General features: G+C 41.9%; 1 protein-coding gene across 3 annotated transcripts in view; it reads left to right on the forward strand.

Annotated features, from left to right (window-relative positions):
* The window catches only part of PAPPA2 (pappalysin 2), a 280,044-nt gene that overhangs the window by 91,048 nt on the left and 167,622 nt on the right, over nt 1-21,374 (forward strand). For all 3 annotated transcript variants that reach the window (XM_060643580.3, XM_060643582.3, XM_060643581.3), the window contains one exon: nt 18,295-18,440. In XM_060643580.3, the coding sequence (XP_060499563.3) occupies nt 18,295-18,440 (146 nt within the window). The remainder of the gene's footprint in view (nt 1-18,294; nt 18,441-21,374) is intronic.

Genomic DNA, 21,374 nt, shown 5'->3' on the forward strand with positions numbered 1-21,374 from the left:
GACGGAAACTTTTCTGTTCTTCTCTTTCTTACTTCAGTCCCCAGGAACATTTGGATTGATCGCCTCCTTTGGCTTTGGAGATCGTGGCTCTCCCGAATTTCTTCCTGCCACTTCGTCTCTTCTTTTCAGACCTCCTTGCCAATTTCTGTTCCTCTTCCTATTCCTTAAAGTTACTGTTCCTTAGGTTTTGATTTTATGTCTTCTTTGGTCACTCTGTACCCCTCTTCATGGGCCAGATTGAGCCTTTTGAGAACCTCAGAAAAGATCATCCCTTGACCATCCTGTCATATATAATTCAAAAGTAAATATTTATATTTTTAAACAAAGCAAAATTAATATTGTCTCTGTCTGGACTTTCCGATTGCACATTTCCATATATGGTTTTGAAAATGAACTCTCTCTCTCTCTCTCTCTCTCTCCCTCCCTCCCTCCCTCCCTCCCTCTCTCTCTCTCTCCCTCCCTCTCTCTCCCTCCCTCTCTCTCTCTCTCTCTCTCTCCCTCCCTCCCTCTCTCTCTCTCTCTCCCTCCCTCTCTCTCTCTCTCTCTCTCTCCCTCCCTCCCTCTCTCTCTCTCTCCCTCCCTCTCTCTCTCTCTCTCTCTCTCTCCCTCCCTCCCTCTCTCTCTCTCCCTCCCTCCCTCTCTCTCTCCCTCCCTCCCTCCCTCCCTCTCTCTCTCTCTCTCTCTCTCTCCCTCCCTCCCTCTCTCTCTCTCCCTCCCTCCCTCCCTCTCTCCCTACCTCCCTCTCTCTCTCCCTCCCTCCCTCTCTCTCTCTCTCTCTCTCTCCCTCCCTCCCTCCCTCCCTCCCTCCCTCTCTCTCTCTCTCCCTCCCTCTCTCTCTCTCTCTCTCTCTCCCTCCCTCCCTCCCTCCCTCTCTCTCTCTCCCTCCCTCCCTCTCTCTCTCTCTCTCCCTCCCTCTCTCTCTCCCTCCCTCCCTCTCTCTCTCTCTCCCTCCCTCCCTCTCTCTCTCTCTCTCTCTCTCCCTCCCTCCCTCCCTCCCTCTCTCTCTCTCTCCCTCCCTCCCTCTCTCTCTCTCTCTCTCTCTCCCTCCCTCCCTCCCTCCCTCTCTCCCTCTCTCCCTCCCTCCCTCTCTCTCTCTCTCTCTCTCTCTCTCCCTCCCTCCCTCTCTCTCTCTCCCTCCCTCTCTCTCTCTCTCTCTCTCTCTCTCCTGGTTCCCTAAACACATGTTGTGTTGTTGAGCATACCTATTAGGAAGTCAATAATGTACCACCTCATTCATTGCATACATTTCATTATCATCTATGTGTTAATTCTTTCTGAATTCATATACTGCTCAGATCTAAAGCACCATATACACTTGTCTAATAAGCATCTCTAATTTTTAAAAAAAAAATTTTTTTTTTCAACGTTTTTTATTTTATTTTTGGGACAGAGAGAGACAGAGCATGAACGGGGGAGGGGCAGAGAGAGAGGGAGACACAGAATCGGAAACAGGCTCCAGGCTCCGAGCCATCACCCCAGAGCCTGACGCGGGGCTCGAACTCACGGACCGCGAGATCGTGACCTGGCTGAAGTCGGACGCTTAACGGACTGCGCCACCCAGGCGCCCCAAGCATCTCTAATTTGATTATCACAGATGACTTCAAACTCCAACCCAGACTTGTTCCACCTCCTATTTCCGAATGCTCTTCAGTGAGCTGTACTACCCAGTTCCTTAATTTGAAAACCCAGAAATCATATTGGTCTCTTCCTGTTCGTCACCCTATCTTATCCAATTGATCACCAATTTCTGTGGACTCTACGCCTAAATATCTCTCAAACCCATCCACAGCCTTCCAAGAGGCTTCTCTGCCTCCAGTTTTGCATTCTTTGAATCCATTCTCCATGCTTCCCTGCTTTAAAGAACTCTAAACTTCTTAACTATGATTTGCAAGAACTCTCAGGGTCTTACTCAGAGTAAGGCTGCTGTTACTCTGTTCAGCATCAATCTTTCCACTTCTCTCCAACTCTCATGAACACTCTCTTCCCCAGGCCGTGGCACCTTGTATCAATGGCTGCCTCTTCCTCTTAGGCCACTCCCTGACCAGGATAACGCCTTCTTGTCTGCCAGGACTTGCATAATGAATGTCAATTCTGAGAAGACTTACCTAGTGCCTTAGATCTTGGTCAGCTGCTTCTGTCTGTGGACTGTCACGACACAGTGACTTTCTTTTAAGAATATCTGTTGAGTCACAGTGCGATGGCCCATTTCCTTGTTATCTCCGCTACCAGACCACAAACTTCTTGAGTTCGGGAGTGTTATCTGGGTTGTTCAGCCTTGTACCCCAGTTGTTCAGCACTGGTTTAGCAGGTATTCAGTACAGACTGTCTGAACTAACGAATGTGTTGTCCTGCCTTCTGAAGTCAAGGTGTAAAGGATTTGCAGTCATCATAGTCCTGTTATTATAGGATTATTCACCTTCCCCACCATGCAGTAGAACAGAAAGTTAAGAGTTTGGTTTGGTGCATGTGTATCGTCAGAAAGAACTGACTTCTGTAGTGTTGGTGTGTGTGTGGCATATTACGTAAAGAATGCTTTGCCCAAAAATAGGATTTGAAGAAAACCTTTTACAATGTTCTAAAGCTACGGAAGAAGGAGCTTTAGGAAAAGAGAAAAGAGAAACACAAAGGAAGGGCAGGAAAAAGAAGTAACAAACAGAAAGGGAGGCAAACCATAGGAGATTAAATACAGAGAGCCGACTGAGGGTCAGTAGGGGTGAGGGTTGAAGGGGTGGGGAAAATGGGTGATGGGCATTGAGGAGGGCACTTGTTGAGATGAGCACCGGGGGGGCGCCTGGGTGGCGCAGTCGGTTAAGCGTCCGACTTCAGCCAGGTCACGATCTCGCGGTCCGTGAGTTCGAGCCCCGCGTCAGGCTCTGGGCTGATGGCTCAGAGCCTGGAGCCTGTTTCCGATTCTGTGTCTCCCTCTCTCTCTGTCCCTCCCCCGTTCATGCTCTGTCTCTCTCTGTCCCAAAAATAAATAAACGTTGAGATGAGCACCGGGTATTGTATGTAAGGGATGAATCATGGGAATCTACTCCCAAAGCCAAGACTACACTGTATACAATGTATGTTAGCTAACTTGACAATAAATTATTTAAAAAAAAAACACAAAAAACACAAAGGAATGACTAAAATATTGGATGATTTCATGGATTTTTACCATTAGTTGAAACATATTATGTCCACTCTGGTTACCCACAAGGACCGCTCCTGGGAAACGCTTCCTATTTTTAAACCCAGTGTAATGCCTGTGGAATTACACTGCCCATTCCTACCCAGACCCAGAGAGTTTATTGTTATGCACTGTATTTGCCAAGAACCTGCTCTGTCTTTAGTCACCAGCAAAGAGTTGTCAAAGAGAGCATATTTTTGTCTTTGGGCATATTTTTGTCTCTTGCTCTCTGTCAGAGGCGGCAGGTCCTATATGTTACTCTTTGAAGTTTGGCTCTTTCAGAAGTCTCTAGACCACTATGGGAGGCGGCAATATTGGCAGATTTGTGAGGGAGGAAGAGTAGAGTGTTCTCTGGTTCGACTTCCAGTTACAGTCCATGTCTACCACTGATATATTCAACTTATATTAAATGAGCACCTGAGGGGCGCCTGGGTGGCTCAGTCGGTTAAGCGTCTGACTTCGGCTCAGGTCATGATCCTATGGTTCATGGGTTTGAGCCCCGTGTCAGGTTCTGTGCTGACAGCTCAGGGCCTGGAGCCTGCTTCGGATTCTGTGTCTCCTTCTCTCTCTGCTTCTCCTCCACTTGTGCTTTGTCTCTCTCTCTCTCTCTCTCTCTCTCTCTCTCTCTCAAAAATGAATAAACATTAAAAAAATGAGCACTTGATAATATGCAAGATGATATACTAAGTTGCTCTTACACTGAGAAAGACATAGTACTCAACTTCTGGGAACTTTGTCCAGATACTAAAATAATGAATGCTCTATAATATTGAAATAAAGAAGTATCTGTTTTATAAATGCTAATTTTTTCTTAACAGAACTATAACTATATAAATATACCAAATTGTCAATGTTTTAAAATGTTTTATTGTTGAATTAATAGTACATTGTTCAGAATCCCACTAGTTCCTTCCCCATCTTTAGACTAAACTGCACCCAGGCAATGACTTTTGGAAATCTCATGTAAACTTTACAACCCCATCTCAACATGTGCTAAGGAAATGTGCACTTATTTAATATTGTATTTAATAAAACATTACTTATTAAAAGTTAAAGCTCTATTATATATACTTACATACATTTGTATATATACATATATAACACACCAATACAGAATATATACATATATGTATGTGTGTGTATATGGGTGTGTTTGTGTTATATGTGTATATATATATATATATATATATATATATATATATATATATATATGTCTGTATACAGAATAATACAAAGAAGAGAAAATTAGTTTATAGCTCATTACTTGTTTCATTTCCTTCCAGATATCTAGATTGACATGCATATGGTTTTAAATAAATGGAGTTATATTACACTTACCATTGCACTGCCTGCTTCTTCAATCAGTACTATATTGGGGTCACTTTTCTGTTTTAATAAATAAAGATCTAGTTTATTTTTTTAATTAAAATTTTTTATGTTTATTTTTGACAGAGAGAGACAGAGAGAGAGAGAGAGAGAGAGAGAGAGCGAGAGCGAGTTGGGGGAGGGGCAGAGAGAGAGAGGGAGGCAAAGAATCCAAAGCAGCCTCCAGGCTCTGAGCTGTCAGCACAGAGCCCGACGCGGGGCTCAAACTCACGAACTATGAGATCATGACCTGAACCGAAGTTGGATGCCCAACAGACTGAGCCACCCAGGTGCCCCAGATCTAGTTTATTTTTAATGACTTTGTGGTATGAATGTTATATACATTATGTACTTTTAATTTATCTTGTCAGATCCATGGTAATGGAAATTTACATTATCTATATTTTATTGTACTCTTGTTTGCTATTACACTCTTCTATTAGCATAACATATGCTGTTATACTGTCGTGTTATTACACTTTTTAATGTTGCTATTCTACTGTTATTGTTCATGCATATTTGAAACTCATACAAGTTAAGTATATCAAGATAGGGTTTCTACTGTTGGGAAACACTGCCAAAGCAGGCTTACGTATTGTTATTGTGCATTGTAGACTAGACTGAATAAGGTAGAGGCTCGGATTTCATGGCTCATTTCTGGCCGGGGTAATCAGACTGGACTTTACAGAAGTGAGCTAGAAAAGGGGACTTGGATGTTAGTTACAGTTTTGATAATTGTATATGTAAGGGGAGAACAGCATAAGCAACACAGGGAGGAAAAGAAGAAAAATCAGAAGCAGGTGTGTCATCAACGATAAATCAGTTTAGCTCAGTCAATGGCATAGTGGTGCTGGTGCAAGCCTGGAGGGTAGACTGGGGTCAGATTATGGGGCTTTGCGTGGCAACTGAAAGGATTTTAGACTGTTGTGTAGGCCACAGAGAACCAAGAGTAAGCAGGGAGACACCAGCTTTGATGTTGTGCAGGGTGGGCTGGAGTGGAGTGGAGATTAGAGAGGAAAAATAGGAAGACATTTTAGTCCATGGCGAATACAGTAAAAAGGATCTATTCCATCCAGATAGTGACAGTGGCAAGGGAATGCAGCAAATAGTAGAATTATTATAGCATGAATAGAAGAGAAAATTAAATTAGACTGGGTCGTCTGGGGCAGGTGGGAGAATAAAATCGGGTAGACGACCTGTAGATTTGCATTGTTGAGGGCTGTGTGAGTTTCCTTGAACTGCCATTGCAAAGTATCCTACACTGGGTGGCTTGAACAGCAGAAATGTATCCTCTCGCGTAGTTCTGGAGGCTGGAGGTCTGAGATCAAAGTGTTAACAGGTGGATTCCTTCTAAGGGCTGTGAGGGAGAATCTATTCCAGATCTATCTTCCAGCTTCTGGTAGTCTTCTCAGGTGTTCCTTGGCTTATAAGCTTCATTAAAAAAAAAAAACAAACTTCATTTTCCCTGTCTCTTCACACTGTCTTCCCTCTATGTCCAGCTTTCTGCTTTTTAAAAAATATAATTTATTGTCAAATTCGCTTCCATACAACAGATAGTGCTCTTCCCAACAAGTGCCCTCCTCGATGCCCATCACCCACTTTCCCCTCTCCCCCACCCCCCATCAGCCCTGTTTGTTCTCTGTATTCAAGAGTCTTCTTATGGTTTGCCTCCCTCCCTCTCTCTCTGTTTGTAATTCCCCCCCCCCTTCCCTTCCCCCATGGTCTTCTGTAAAGTTTCTCAAGTCCCACATATGAGTGAAAACATATGATATCTGTCTTTCTCTGACTTATTTCACTTGGCATAATACCCTCCAGTTCCATCCACATTGCTGCAAATGGCATGATTTTATTCTTTCTCATTGCCAAGTAGTAGTCCACTGTATATATAAACCACATCTTCTTTATCCATTCATCAGTTGATGGACATTTAGGCTCTTTCCACAATTTGGCTATTGTTGAAAGTGCTGGGATTTCTGCCTTTTATAAGGACACAATCATATTGGATTAGGGCTCACCCTAATGATTTCATCTTAATTTGGTCATCTGCAAGGACCATATTTCCCAATACAGTCACCTTCACAGGTAGTGGAGATTAGGATTCAACATCTTTTGGGGGGGACACATTTTAGCCCACAACAAGGGCTATCCTGGTAGAAATATTTAAAAAAGTGTGAGAATCGAAAAGAGGGAGCTATAGATGTAGAAATCAGTTGTATTAAGATAATCATTGAGGAGCGTCTGGGTTGCTCAGTCAGTTAAGCATTGGACTCTTGATTTCAGCTCAGGTCATGATCTCATGGTCGTGAGATCGAGCCCCACGTGGGGCTCTGTGCTGGGCATGGAGCCTGTTTAAGATACTTTCTCTCCCTCTGCCTCTCCCCTGCTTGCTTGTTCTCCCTCTGTCTCAAAAAAAAAAAATAATAATCACTGAAACAATGAGAATGTGTTAGGTCTTCAAAATTGTGACAATTCAGAGTTGTAAGGGATAGTTTGATTTTGTATCCTATTTGATATAAGACTTATCTCTTCAATATCTCTGCAGAGTTATCCTTTAGCTTTAGCTTGGATATTTCTAGTAATAGGGAATTCATTCCGTAACAACTAAAATGTATTTTTTTTAATATATTGAGGCAAAATATACCTCCTCGTAATTTTACCCACTGGCTCTAATCCTTTCCACTGCTATACAGAGCACGGTCCTTACATGTCATTGAACTGCAAACCTTTAACCAGTTTTCAGGCTGCCCTCTCACCCCTGCCTCTTAGATTAAATAATGCACCATTTCTTCTGCCATTCTTCACACGGCATTGTTGTCAGATCTCCCTCTTCTGGACATGTCTAAGGTTCCAACGTCCTTAGAGGAGGATAGACTAACCAAGCACAGGTCTGTTTATGGCAGTGCAGTCTTTGTGGCCAGCATGGAATCCTAGGGGTCTGTACATTTTCCCCCAGGGAGTGATGGAATGTTGTTGGCAACTGAAATCCATAGGCATTTTTTCCCTATTAATTGGTGCCAAACCCAGAGTTTTGCTATAGTTTAGCAATCATGTTCTCTTTTTGTGTTTAAAGTTTATTTATTTATTTTGAGAGAGAGAGAGAACACACATGAGCAGGGGAGGGGCAAAGAGAGAGAGACGGAGAGAGAGAGAGAGAGAGAGAGAGAGAGAGAACACACATGAGCAGGGGAGGGGCAAAGAGAGAGAGAGGGAGAGAGAGAGAATCCCAAGCAGGCTCTGCACTGTCAGCGCAGAGTCCAATGTGGGGCTCGAACTTCTCAACCATGAGCCATGACCTGAGCCGAAATCAAGAGTCAGACGTTTAACTGACTGAGCCACTGAGATGCCCCCTCTTTTTGTGTTTAAATTTGGCTTTTGCATTCCAAGCTTTTGCATTTTACCTTTGAGTTTACCCCTATAATTACTACTTTTTGAGACCTCTTTGAATCTTTATTCTGCCACCCAACATATGATCTCTCTTCAATTAATGTCATTTGTAAACTTACAAACTTGCATTGTATGAAGTTTTGCAAGATGTTGATTATATAACCCAATGAAATAGGGACAAATACAGACACCGAGGCCAAGATATTGAACTGCCTTCAGACAGTCCCTAACTTTGATGCAAGTTGTTATGAATGTGTAATAGTGCACATTTCTCTACCCTCTCTATAAAGATCTCATGAACGATGTGTCACATATCCTGTTAAATCAAGGTACATTTCTCCAAGGAATCACCTATGCTGGCAAGTCCAACAAAATACCCAAAGCAACAACAAAAGAAATGTGATTACCTTTGCATGATTTTTTTTTTCTAAGTGAGCCCATAGTAGTGCCCATAATCACTTTTTTCTTACCTTAGTAGTAACAATTTGCCTATTTAATAACACATTGGAAATATTTCCGGGAGTTGACCCTGAGCTCGCTGATCTGTAATTTCCAAATCTCTCCTTCTACTTCTAATGGAACTTGAAATACTTTTCAGTCTTCAGCTGTCTTGCACCTCTCTGTTACCCACAAAGGCTCATTATTGTGTAAGTATCCAAACATGTCTTTTGGAGATTTTAGGGTATAAGTCTTATGATTCCAGAGGCCAGTTCATTCAAAAACAATTCTTACACTATTTCTTCCATCAATTAGGACTTCTAGTTGTTGTTGTTGTTGTTGTTGTTTTTCGGTCATGTATATATTTGGCTTGACTATATCTTTCCTGACTTTTCTACTTGAGGACTAAAATCAAATTTGAAAACACAGCTGGAATATCATCTCTGAATCAGTCAGTATTTAGATGCAAAACACACAAAGCATGGTTGCCATTTTAATGAAAAAGTCTTCAATACAGGAATTTTGTTGCTCACAAAGTTTTTGCAAGGGCTGGCGTAGTAGGATGTAGGTTGGGCATCCAGGGTATCTCCCAGAGCAGCACTGAAGAACTGGTCTGCAAGTGGAGCCAGTTCTTGGGAAGGTGGGGAGTCCTGAGGTCCCCGTGCAACTGCTGGCTTCCAGAACACACTGTATGGCTGCTGTCAGGAGGTCAGGAAGCCACCTCTGTGCCACCATTGCAGTGACGCTGTGCCTGCCAGAGCCACACCAGGAACAGGTGTTTGCCCCACACACTAACGCTGGTGGCTGGGCAGTAGAACGCTGTCAGCCAGCCACAGATGCAGGCAGAGAAAGAAAAAGCAGTCGGAAGTGAGCTCTTCACCTCACTGCCATCTTCCAACAAGAGCACAGCCGCTAGGCGGACTCTAAATCACATCCGGATCCTTACGTACAAGAGAGGTGGGAAAATGTGCCATCCAACTCTTCTGTCCTCCGGAGCAGGAACACACTAGAAGGAGGGTAGAATAATGTGCGCAAACCAATTCACGATGTCGGACACCAAGTTGACCATGCCTTATTAATGTATGGTTCTCCCAGCCGATTTTTCACTCCGTTTTCTGTTCTGGCATGTAGTTTTTTTTTTTTTTTTTTTGTTTTTTTTTTTTTTTAATTTTTATCCCGGTATAGCTAACATACAGTGTTATGTTAGTTCCAGGTGTACAATATAGCGATTCAATAATTCTGTACGTTACTCAGTGCTCCTCATGACAAGTGTAATTTTGCGGGCACTGCCATTATAGTGTCTTTCACCCTGTATGACAATTATTTGTTCACATGGTTGTGTTCCTCATTAGACTGAGTTTCTTGAAAACAAGAGTTGTGTATTACGTATTTTTTTTTATTGCCAAGGCCCAACACAGTGACTCACAGATGCTGGGGAAACCAATTTAAGAATAGAAGAAAGGATGTGTGCTTTGGAGTCAGAGGAGCTTGGGTTTAAAACTTGCCTCCAACACTTACAAGCTGTGTGGTTTGGGGCAAGTGACGTGAATTCTGTAAACTTGAGTTTCTTATATGTAAAGCAAAATAAATACACTAAACTCCTAGGATTGTTGGGAGCTTTACATGAGAAAATATATAGGAAGCATTCGTCATATAGTTGGGACTCAGTTAATTTTGAGCATTGTTATTATTAGGGCAAATAAATGGTTGCCAGGTTAATGAATCATTGAATAGATTTCCACTTTCACAGTTATTTGTCTTGGCAACAAGGCAGACTTTGAAGAGCTCAGCTTTTTCTCCCCTTCTGTGTCATTATACTCTCTATTTTGCTTATTATTCTGAAAAATGGAAATTTAAAAATTTATCATTCTTTGCATTTTTTCCCATTTTTTTGCTGGTCCTGAGCTTTATCTTCTTTTGACCTCTCTCTTCCTCTTTTTTTTTTTTCTTTTTAACAGTTTTATGCTATTCCTCTTTCTAAAATCGATGTGTTATTTTAAAATTTTAGGTGAGCAGATAGTCCCTTCACAGAACCTGGTTCTATTTGATGCTTTGTGTCTCCTTTTGCCTTTATTGGGACAATCTAGAATTAAGTGCATTTTCGCGGTTTCTCCTTCCAAAGGGCCATGTTCCCCTTGAGCATCCTGGGCCAAAGAATCATTCCTCACTTTTGGAAATCTGTTTCCCTAAAGTTTCGAGGCTGTTGTTAACCAGCCTCACCTGTGGCAAAAAGTAAAATGTAGTTTCTTTCATTGAAGGAACACATCCACTTCATGTAACCAGATAGTTCTTCCCTCCTAGTAAGAATTACAGCCAAACTATCATATCCCTTTGTTGTTTCCTGAACTTTTTGAGAGAGATCATCAGGAAGTAGGGAGAAGTATTTATCAGACATGCTGCCATTGTTATTAGCAAAGTCAGCCTTTTGGCAGAGATAGTGGCATCTGAAATTCTGGGTCATTACTATATTTTTATTTTGTGTCAGTTTTGGCACCTGTTTGGGGAGGAATCAAAACTATCCATTGCCCGACAAGGCCAGCTACAATTTGTGCCTAGAAAAGATTCATTGTGATTTCATTTTCACTAAAAGCTTTTCATTGTGGGTTTACTTCAGGTTTTAGATTTAAGTTGTGTTTGCTTTTTTTTTTCTTTTTTTTGCACTGTGGTGTCATCTCCATTTCATTTTAATTTTTTTCTTGTAAGAAAGGTACATCCCTCCTGAGACATAACCCATAATTAGTTCCCCATCACATCTTTCTTTCAAGTAGGTATTCACGCACAACACAGAGCTCAGTGTGGGCTTGAGATATCAAGATCTGAGATCAAGATCTGAGCTGAGATGCTCAACTGACCGAGCCACCCAGGCGCCCCATCAAGTTTTGGGGATGATACTTGCTTTCTTCTATTAACGATGTTTGAGCTTTGTTGCTAGCTATGTAGTCGTCTGAGCGTGTAGGCACTGCTATCACCGATGATAAGGTTTGTTGAATGATTATGTGTGGTTTTATAAATGTTATTCCATTTTTCCTCTCAATAATTATATACAGTAGATACTTCATTATTCTCATTTTATGGATGAGGAAACTGAGGCGTAGTGATGGTAGGTGCCTTGCCAGGGCCACGTGGCCAATGAGTGAAAGAGTTGGGGACTCAAAACCAAGTCATTCTGGCTTGAGAGCCCGTGCTCCTCAGGATAGTGACACACTGACCTCCTCGGACCATTGGTCTGATCATTTTCTCTTGATTCTACTGAGTACCTCCTCCATCACACTCTTCCTTTCCCTTATCTGACCTAACAAGCTCTCTGGGTATTTTCGTGCTCATCTTCCAAATAAGTTTCATGGTGTGGCTCCCTTGATAAGGTAGGCAAGCTGATCACCAAGAACTGGAACCACGGCAACTCAGATAACCCAGAATAATCTTCTCATCTTAAACCCTTTTAATCACTTCTGCAAAGCCCTTTTTGCCATGTAAGGTAACATATCCCTAGGCTCCAAGGATTAGAGTGTGGCCATTTGGGAACATTATTCTGCCTGCCACAGAAGATACTGCGACCCTGGACTTCAAATCCTTTTGATCTCTAGTTACTTCTTTTATTTCAGCCTCAAGGTCTTACAACACTTAAATGTTTCTTTAAAAAATTTTTTTAATGTTTATTTTTGAGAGAGAGAGAGAGAGAGAGAGAGAGAGAGAATGCAAGCAGGGGAGGGGCAGAGAAGAGACAGAGGGAGACAAAGAATCTGAAGCAGGCTTCAGCCTCTGAGCTGTCAGCACAGAGCCCAAGGCGGGGCCCGAACTTATGAACTGTGAGATCATGACCTGAGCCAAAATCAGCAACTGAGCTACCCAGGTGCCCCAACTCTTCAATGTGTCTAAATAATAGTTCCATTTTTCTTCTAGTAGTATTACTCATTCCCATATGAATTAGCAAAAGTGAGTTAATGTTTTGGGTGTAATAAGTATTGTCAGGTGTTTCATATTTGAATCTGAAGAAAAAATATATTCCCAGTTGATGATGTCCTAATATATCTAGCCTCTTTTATGGCATTCAGAGGAGAAACAATAATCATGGTGTCTTTTTCCTTGGGCCTCGTTAGCAGGTGACTGATTATATTGAGGAGAGTAAAGTGGAGGGGAGGGAGGAGTGAGAGAGGAATCCTAGGTTTTCTAGTTGTGTCACAGAGAGGGTAATAAGAGTAGCACCAATTCAGAGACAGACACTGGAGAAGTAGGAGTGGAAAAAAAAGACCGAGTTCAGTGTCAGAGACAAATGTAGTCACTTGGCCCTGTGGGCATGAATGAGGTCATGCTACTATTAACAATCAAATTACATTAGTTCAATATATAACCAAAATCTTACCCTCAGACAACGTTCCCTTTCTGTAGTATTTCTGGGAGTCTCCAGAAGGGTGTGCCTTAAACACTCATGGCCACCAGTTTCTGCGGTTCTCCTGCTGTTTGCCATTGAACTCTGGCAATGGTATGTACCTTGCCTGCTGACACTCAGCGTTTCCAGCTGATGCTCTTGCCCTCACTGTTTCTCTAGGGAAAAGCTGGCCTCCTGAGAGAGCTGGCTTCCAGTGCAACCCAAGGTTGTAAAACTCTCAAGTGCTAGAATGGTGCTGACATCCCTTAATTCTTTCCAGAAATGGAGAGAGTGTCCCTTATCCTCAACTGGTGCTTCATTTTGTTATTAGGCCTGAAAGCATTGCTTGTGTATCCTGGGTTGCACTGATTTTATGAAATGACTGCTGTTTGTTTTTTCCTGAGGAGCTCAAAATCCAGTCTATAAAATTAGGTAGGGGACAAAATGCCATTGTGGTCCTTCCCTTGTCCTAGCCTTTTTGTCTTTCTGTGGCCACAGACATATACTTCCTCTGTGTTTAGACAAACAACCCTTCCTGCATATCTGTCCATGGAAAAGATGTCCATAGATTCATTGGTCAGATCACTATTTATTTCAGATTTACTGAGCTTCACTGTATCTGAATTCTTTTGTGCTCAGGTAGAACCATCCATCACATTGACATTTTGACCTCAAGATGTCTGTATATGGTCTAGGTGGAGATGTCCTGCTTTAAAACAGAAGCAAGAATCTAATCTATAGTCCTCTCTCTCTCTCTCTCTCTCTCTTTCTCCCTCTCTGAGAGTTACCCAAGCACTGATGATGCTTTCAAGTTCAGATGTAGAAGAGTTTCCACTAGTGAACAAGGAGCATGACAAAAGAATGTACCCGAACAGGACCACTGGACCCTGGGGAATAACTTTTAAGGATTAGAAGGGGGAAAGAGGAGCCCTTTTGAGAGTGGTCTCAAAAGCAAGAATACAGCCAGAAAAGAACATTGCAAAAAAAAGCAAAGGAGGTAGAGAACTTTAAGAAGCAGGAAGTAAGTAAATATAAAGATACAGCAAAGGATTCCCATAAGAAGGTGACTGAACTTTTCTCATTTTGTGGGAAGGGACAGTTCTGAGGTCACTGACAACTTTAACAAAAGCAGTTTTGATAAAACGGTGCCAATGAAAGCCAGGTTACAATGGGATTAGGGGGTACATGGGAAAAAGCCATGGGAGATTGGGAAATTATTCTTTCAAGAAGTTTGAATTGGAAAAGGAGAAGGAAAAAGAGAGGGTGTTAGCTATTATTTGCTCAGAAACCTCATCCTGTGGGACCAGAGGTAAGGGAATAAAAATAAGTAAGGAAGGGTGTGTGTGTGTGTGTGAGTGTGTTAGCGTTCATGAATGGCTTCAATTTTACCATTGAAGAAGGAGGCATGATCATTTACTAAGAGTCAGGGGATTAAGAGATTGAAGTTGGTGGGAGAGAAGGAACAAAAGAAGAATCGTCATCTCCAATCATTCCTGGAGAGGAAGTGACCATAAACAAGTCTAAGTAGAGACAAGTAGAATTAAAGATCTACAGGAGACCAGGAATAAAAAACCACTCTGAGTAAAGGTGACCGTGAGAATGAGGTGGGAGGGGGGGCAACTGGAGGTAAGGAAGTCAAAAAGAAGGCTGTTTTCAGTGATGTTTCACATAGATGTTGAAATTTCTCAGGTTACGATAGGAGGTGGGGAAGGAGAAGGCTTTGGGCGAGATGCTGAAACCCTCGATGTGTATGGACTAACCAGAAGGTGGGAAGAGAAGAAGAGTATAAAGTGTATGGTGATGTAGTAGAGTCCCATGCACCTAAGGGCAGGGGGAATTTGAGAGAAGGAGAAAACTGTTTTTAGAGTTGCACTGGGCACTGGGAGAACACTAGTTGGTACTCTGTGGACTGATAAGCCCCGTGGTGCGGGCACAATGAAAGGGTTGGGGAAGCAGGCCAAAGGTGATGTTGACCAAGAGGGAGAAGCATGGTTGGCAAAGTGCATGGGAGATGAGGTGGCAGACCCTTCTGCACACACTGGGTAGAGAACCATCGTGTACGGTAACGACAGCAAGGTTTTGATCTAACCAACCGAAAATACTCCAACTTTGGCACCGTTGTTGCCATGACACTGATTGGCTGAAGGGCCTTGGGAGCACCCGGTTTTGTTGTCACGGAGGCTGCTGTTCACCTGTAGAAGGGCCTTCCTCTGGAGAGGGCTTGCTCTGGCTGTGGGAGATCTCGGGGCACACGTGCATCATTTATGTCTTATTTTTCAACGTGCCAATTTTTGATGGCCAGTTCAGTGTCCTTCAGACAGCCTGTGATCTTTTTCTTCTTTCTGCCTTCATTCTTGAAATTATTTCTGTTAGTCTACAAAGGAATCAGTTATTCAACTATTAAGCTAGAGCACAAATAGGCATGCTTTATATTCTTTCACTTCTCCTTAGAAACTAAGCAAAAGTTGGGGTTGCATGTACTCTCAAGACACTGGAGTGTGGCTGGGAGTCAGCAGTCGAGGAGCCACGGCATGGATCCAAATGAATGCACTAAGTCTGGAGGACAAAGAAATACAGGTCTGGATAGCAGGCAATGGTTAATCCCAAACCAGCAGGTCGCTGTCATAAAATGGTGAGGCGGGTATGCATTCTTCCAGGGGCCATGTCAGAAATAACAGACTTGAGCAGTGGGCGGAACAACTTGATATGTGTGCCTCAAGCAGAACTTGTTTCTGAGACAATTTTTATAAACATCAAAATGCAATTTCACTTTGGTTGGTCTGAGACCTCAGAGAGAATTTTATGGTGAGTACCTCAGTCCAGGGTATGGGGAATATGAGCAAAGGGAGATCCTGGCAGAAATTAAGCAGATTAATTCAGTTCATCTCCCTTTCCATACACAGTCTGGTCAGTTCAAAAAGCTTATGCTTTTTCTGACATTTATGTATATTTTTTGACCTTTCTTTGAATAAATTATTTTGCATATCAAGTCTCTCTCTGAACACATCATTTCTAAAGCAAGATGTTACGCTCTGAATTTAAGAGTAATGTCCATTTTTCCATATCCTAGGTTTAAGCCAGGCTCTGGTCACATCAGTAAGTTGTTTATCTTTATTAGCTCTAAGTTCTGAAAAGGTGTACATGTTATTATAGGCAAGGCATCCTACATGCAAAGCAGACACACTGATAGCTACAGCTTTACTCTTTATAGATTAAGCAATAATCTAGAAAAAATACCTTTGTTTCCAACAAAATAAGATTATCTTCTACCAGTTCATTTAATGACTATTTCCAACCATCTCTAGCTTTTTAAAATGTATTCCCCCCCCCCCCCCCCCCCGCTTCTATGTGCTGATTTCCATCTACACATATCTCTGTGGAGTGCAAGAGTCAGGGCAACCACACCCAGTTTGCCACCAGCATGACATAAACACTCTCATCTGGAAGAGTAATTTATGGCTTGAGAGAGGATTGGGCAAAAAGAACAAGGGAGATGAGTAGAACCGGCTAATGAGGCTGGTGGAGGAGGAGGCCTCTTGGAGTGTGCTCAAGGGAAATGAGTGCCACTGCTGGGTTGAGGGAGGACAGAAGGATGGCAGCCAAGGCTGGTTAATGGCAGACAGAGAAGCCAGTAACACACAGATAGCCCAAGTAAACCATGCCAGGAGCAGGGGGATTTGGGGAAAGCGAGGGAGGAGAAAAGAGAAAAAAAAAACCTGTCAAGTTACCAACTCCCAATTTTAATGGGGACTCTGAAATAGAAATAGAGAAAGGGTGTGACTTGTCTTTTTTGGTACCTTGAGCTGTGTGTAGGCTCAGTCTCTGATTCTTTCTAACCTTATTTCCTTCCCTTCCCTTCCCTTCCCTTCCCTTCCCTTCCCTTCCCTTCTCTCTCCGCATTCATGCTCTCTCTGCTCCTTTCTTCTGGCCCTGCTTCCCCATGTTGAAGAATTGTTTGATGTCATCATAGCTCCAAACCATCAATTTGTCAATACAGGAAATTGTCATTATTTTTCATAAAGGAGAAAGGGAAAGAGAATGTGACTAATATCCAGGGAAATGCAGGCGACAGTCCAAAAAACATTGTGTCTCCAGGAAAGCAGCAGAAGGAATATCCCTCTGATCACATGTGACATCACCTCATGGAATTTGGATGATTTCTTGGGGCTTAGAACTATTTTTCCAAGATATTATAAGTCAATATGAAAAAGTATTTTTTAAATCTGTTTTCTCCCAAGTATCTGTGGTTCGAAAGCAAACTCTTTTTTGTTTCTTAACTCTTATTCCCCTTTTTTTGGTTCTGTTCCAAAGAACACAGAAACAATCTTCTTTGGGATCTCTATTTCTTGGGTACTCCCTGCCAGTATATCCTACATGTGGATTAAATAGATTGCATCAACAGTGTGGTTGGGAGGCAGAACAAGCAAGAGAAGAAGGGTCACGCTGTCCTAACATGAGCTTCTGGATTTCAGCTGGTCTAGCAGAATGGCAGCAATGAAGCATGATCTGTGAAGGAAATTTCCAACTAATGTTGAGGGAGCCGTCTGCCCAGTTCAAGCTGTGATAGGGACATTCCCCTTTTTGAGTGGCAGACCATGATCACTACGGGAAGCATCCAGTGGATCCAAAGGGCCACTGAGCTCTGCTTTAGTTGCTTGTTCTTAAAATAGCTCTTCAGTGAGACTGTTGAGTGAGTCTGTTTGCTTATGGTAAGTTTAAAGTTTCACTGATGCGAGGAAGATGAAGGTCTTTGGCTATGTATGAGCTCATAAAGGGACAGCATGCTTGTTTCCCTTTTTTATGGGCCGTACGGCATGTGTTTTTAGTAGACCTTTAATTCTGTGCATAAGTGCAAACATGATATTGCCTAGTGCTTTGAAGGCCACCAGAAAAGATACTTGTTAGGTAGCATAAGGTAGTCGGAGTTGGAGTCTTGTCTACAGATTAAGGGACTAGAAAGAAAAATACATACACAATTAACATTCTTTGCAGTTACTTTATGATATCTTTTCCTACCCATAACTCATCTTTTCTTTTTTCTCTTTTTACTTTATGTTTCCTAGTCACCATTATGTTTTTTTTTTTTTTAAAAATAAGGCCCAAAGTCACCATATACTGAAACAGAGATTCAATTGGTCCTCTGATCATAGTAACCTTCATGCAGTGTGGCAGAAGGAACCAGGAACTGAGAGTTGGAACTTCACCATGGCCTGGGGTTAATCCTCTGGGCAAATAATTAGGACTATCATTAGATTTATCTTGAAAAAATAACCTAGATGTAGAGTGGGAATGGAGTATGACATCAAACACCGAATATTCATATAAATAATATAGTGCTAAAAATACCGTGCTAATAATAAAATAACTCCACGTTATTTATCGTGGAGTAAATCTGCCAAATGTGTGTTAGTGCCTTTTTTGTGATCTTTATGACAGCCTGGTCTCTGCCCCTCTGCCCCTCCAGAGGGCAATGCTGGCTGGGAGTGTCAGAGTCTGATTCGGTCTGGCTCTGCTGTTTTCTATGTACTGATCCTCGGCGTGACGTGCTCTCCTCTTGTGTGCTGTCCAGGGCATACATGAGTGTGAAGGAGCTGAAGGAGGCACTGCAGCTCAACAGTACTCACTTCCTCAATGTCTACTTTGCCAGCTCCGTGCGGGAAGACCTTGCAGGCGCTGCCACCTGGCCTTGGGACAAGGAAGCCATCAGTCACCTGGGTAAGTGAAGACCAGATATGGCAGAAAACTTAAGGGGGCCCCAAGGGACTATGCGAAGGGAGTTTGAGGAAAAAAGAAATAAAGAGAAAAATACATTCACTTCGTGAATTCGCTGCCTTGGGCTGAAGATGGCTTTTGGGAGAAACTGTCAAAATGTTTAACACAGATAAGAAAGAGGTATTAGAGCAAACAGTGGCAAATACTCAGGATGTTCTAGACAAATATATGATCTCTAGGTAAATAAGTTGCTGATGTGTAATAAGATCCGTTTTACATCTTGGAGAGCCTCGAGGGGGAAATTAGCAAAGAAGTTGGCTGGACTGTAAAACCTGGTTTGCAGTCATCACTGTGCAGAAAGGCTGGCGTGCTGTGCATATGGGTCCTCGGGATCCACGGATCCAGGATCGGGGGGCCTGAGGATATCCTGGGAAATTCAGGTCGGTGGGACTTGCCTGCTTACCTAGGAAAAGGGTGACACCTTAACACTTGAACCTCTGCATTCTTAAGAAATATAATTCCTGTTACAATGTGTTATCATTGTTATGAAGGAAATCTTACTGATCAGTCAATAAGTCATTAAATCAGTTAATGTGGATAAAAAGGAATTACACAATAAAATTTATATGTAGAGTCTTGAGTGGGATTCTACCAAAATTTATTTTAAAACTGCATTACCATAACTGGGAGGCATCTTTCATGTTGGAAAGAGAATGACTGTAGAGACTAGAAACCATTTTATAAATGACTTGAAATAGGTTATGTGAAGTTAATCTTCTTAGTAATCATTTATGAGGCAGAGAGAAATAAATTGAAGGAAGATCACATAATGCTGTAGATGTGAAATCCATGTATGATTGGGTCCTTGTGAATAGAGTCCAAAACAGGTTGAACTGATAATTAAAGAAAATATGAGCAAGTTGTCAAAGGACAGCTAGTATTGTGGATTGGGGAAGGTGGAAGACGAGAAGTAGGTTAGCAATAGCTGAAAAAATATTGTTTGCTGCTCAGGGGGAAACCAGAACGTGAAGATCTCTGGAGTGAATCAGGTCAACATCTAGAAGGGGTACATATCTCAAGCAAAGGAGGAGACAATAAAAAATTAAACATGGGGTGGTCCAAACTGAATGCTGTGTTAGTATGCTGGGTTTCATTGACTCTGTGGTATCCGATACAGTTTTAGGGCTCTGCAATCCTTGTACCACTAAATTTTATATTTGCAGCTCAGGGTACATGAGAAATCAGAAACTTGTGGGGTTAGTGCTTTCTAGATGAAAGCAAATGTGTCATTCTAGCCTTCATGGTAGGCTAGAGGGTCATATTCCAATAATGCATTTAATAATAGTGAGTTCAGAGGAACACACAACACTGCAAAAAAGTATCCCCAAGTTAGTGCACACCTGATTTGCCAATGTTTAACATTTTTGGTGTATATGTGAGAGGGTCCTGACGGCAAGGTTTACCTGGCAGTAGTTTTCATGATTCCCAGATCTATCATTGGGAACTGAATCTATGTGTTTAAAAACCTTTAGAAGTGACCTGTCTGGCCATTATGGAGACAAGTCTTGGACTCCTGATAAGAATCACTGGGCTGGGAGCAGACCACCGAATGTTTTCTAACTTTATTGGAGCTGAGCCATTGACAAGATTCATTTAACTATAAAAATGGATAAAATTAAAAAAAAAGTTATTTGAAGACATCAGACAACAGCCAAGACAACAAGGATGAAGGCCCAATCCCAGTGAGAAGAAAATGCATTAAAGTGAGATCTGTATGTAACTCAGTTGTTTTTTTCCATTCAGGGAAATTGCCAAATTCTCAGTGAAAGGAATAGAGGCAGAGCAGAGAGCAGCTAGAGCCTGATGAAATCTCACTACTGGGGAGACAAAAATTGGAGGTCAGGCCTTCTAAGTCATCCGAGACTCCCATAGAAATAGAAATCCCATCCAAGTACTAACCAGGCCCGACCCTGCTTAGCTTCCGAGATCAGACAAGATCAGGCGCGTTCAGGGTGGTATGGCTGTAGACGAAATAGAAATCCCAAAAAAGAGCCTGATGTTCTGCTCAGAATTTTCTTTTAAAATATCTGCTAACTACTAACCCACGCATTCTTAGGGCTAGTGGCCAAGAAAACAAATATAAAATAACTTCTAAGAGATTAAAAAACCAAACAATGGTTTCAGGAGTCTCATAGTAGAGGGGAGAAAAAAATTGGAGCTGAGGCCCTCCCTGTCAAGGAGGAGGGGCCCTGAGAGACAGAAAGGGCCCATATAATACAAAGCTTAAAATCCAGCCTGGAACACTCTTAAATCTCTGCGTGAAAGAAAGTCATTTGCTTATATTTAAATGCCTAGCAAAAGAAAATTGAATATACTCTAGAGGAAGACAGCATCATGAAGAGCTTCTACAAGTTGTTATGCACAGTATCCAGCAATCAATAAAAAATTATCAGTTATGCCAAGAGACAGGACCAAATGATGGTAAATAAGCAATCATTAATAAATACAGACTCACAGATTACCCAAATACTGGAGTTATTGGATATTGGCTTTAAGATAATTATATTAATATGTTAAAAATGTATTTAAAATGGAGAGTATATTCAGAGAACTGGAATGAATAATAATGAATTAAATGGAAATTTTAGAACAAAAGGTATAGATTGAAATTAGGAAATTAATAGGTTTGTGAGTAAGGGAGAGAATAAAAGAACTAAAAGATTGTAGAAAACATTCATACTGAAGCTCAGGGAGAAAAAGTGTTGGAAAAATATAGAAAATAACTTGAGACATGTGAGACCTGATGGAAATTTTCTAATGTGAATTGGAGATCTGGAAGAAAAAGAAAGCTATCGGGTCAAAAAAATACCAAGGAGATAATGGCTGAGACTTTTGTAAAGTGACAGAAGATATCAAACCACAGATTCAAAATGTTTT

The sequence above is a fragment of the Panthera onca genome, chromosome F1, assembly GCF_046562875.1.
Source record: "Panthera onca isolate mPanOnc1 chromosome F1, mPanOnc1 haplotype 2, whole genome shotgun sequence".
Lineage (NCBI taxonomy): Eukaryota > Metazoa > Chordata > Mammalia > Carnivora > Felidae > Panthera > Panthera onca.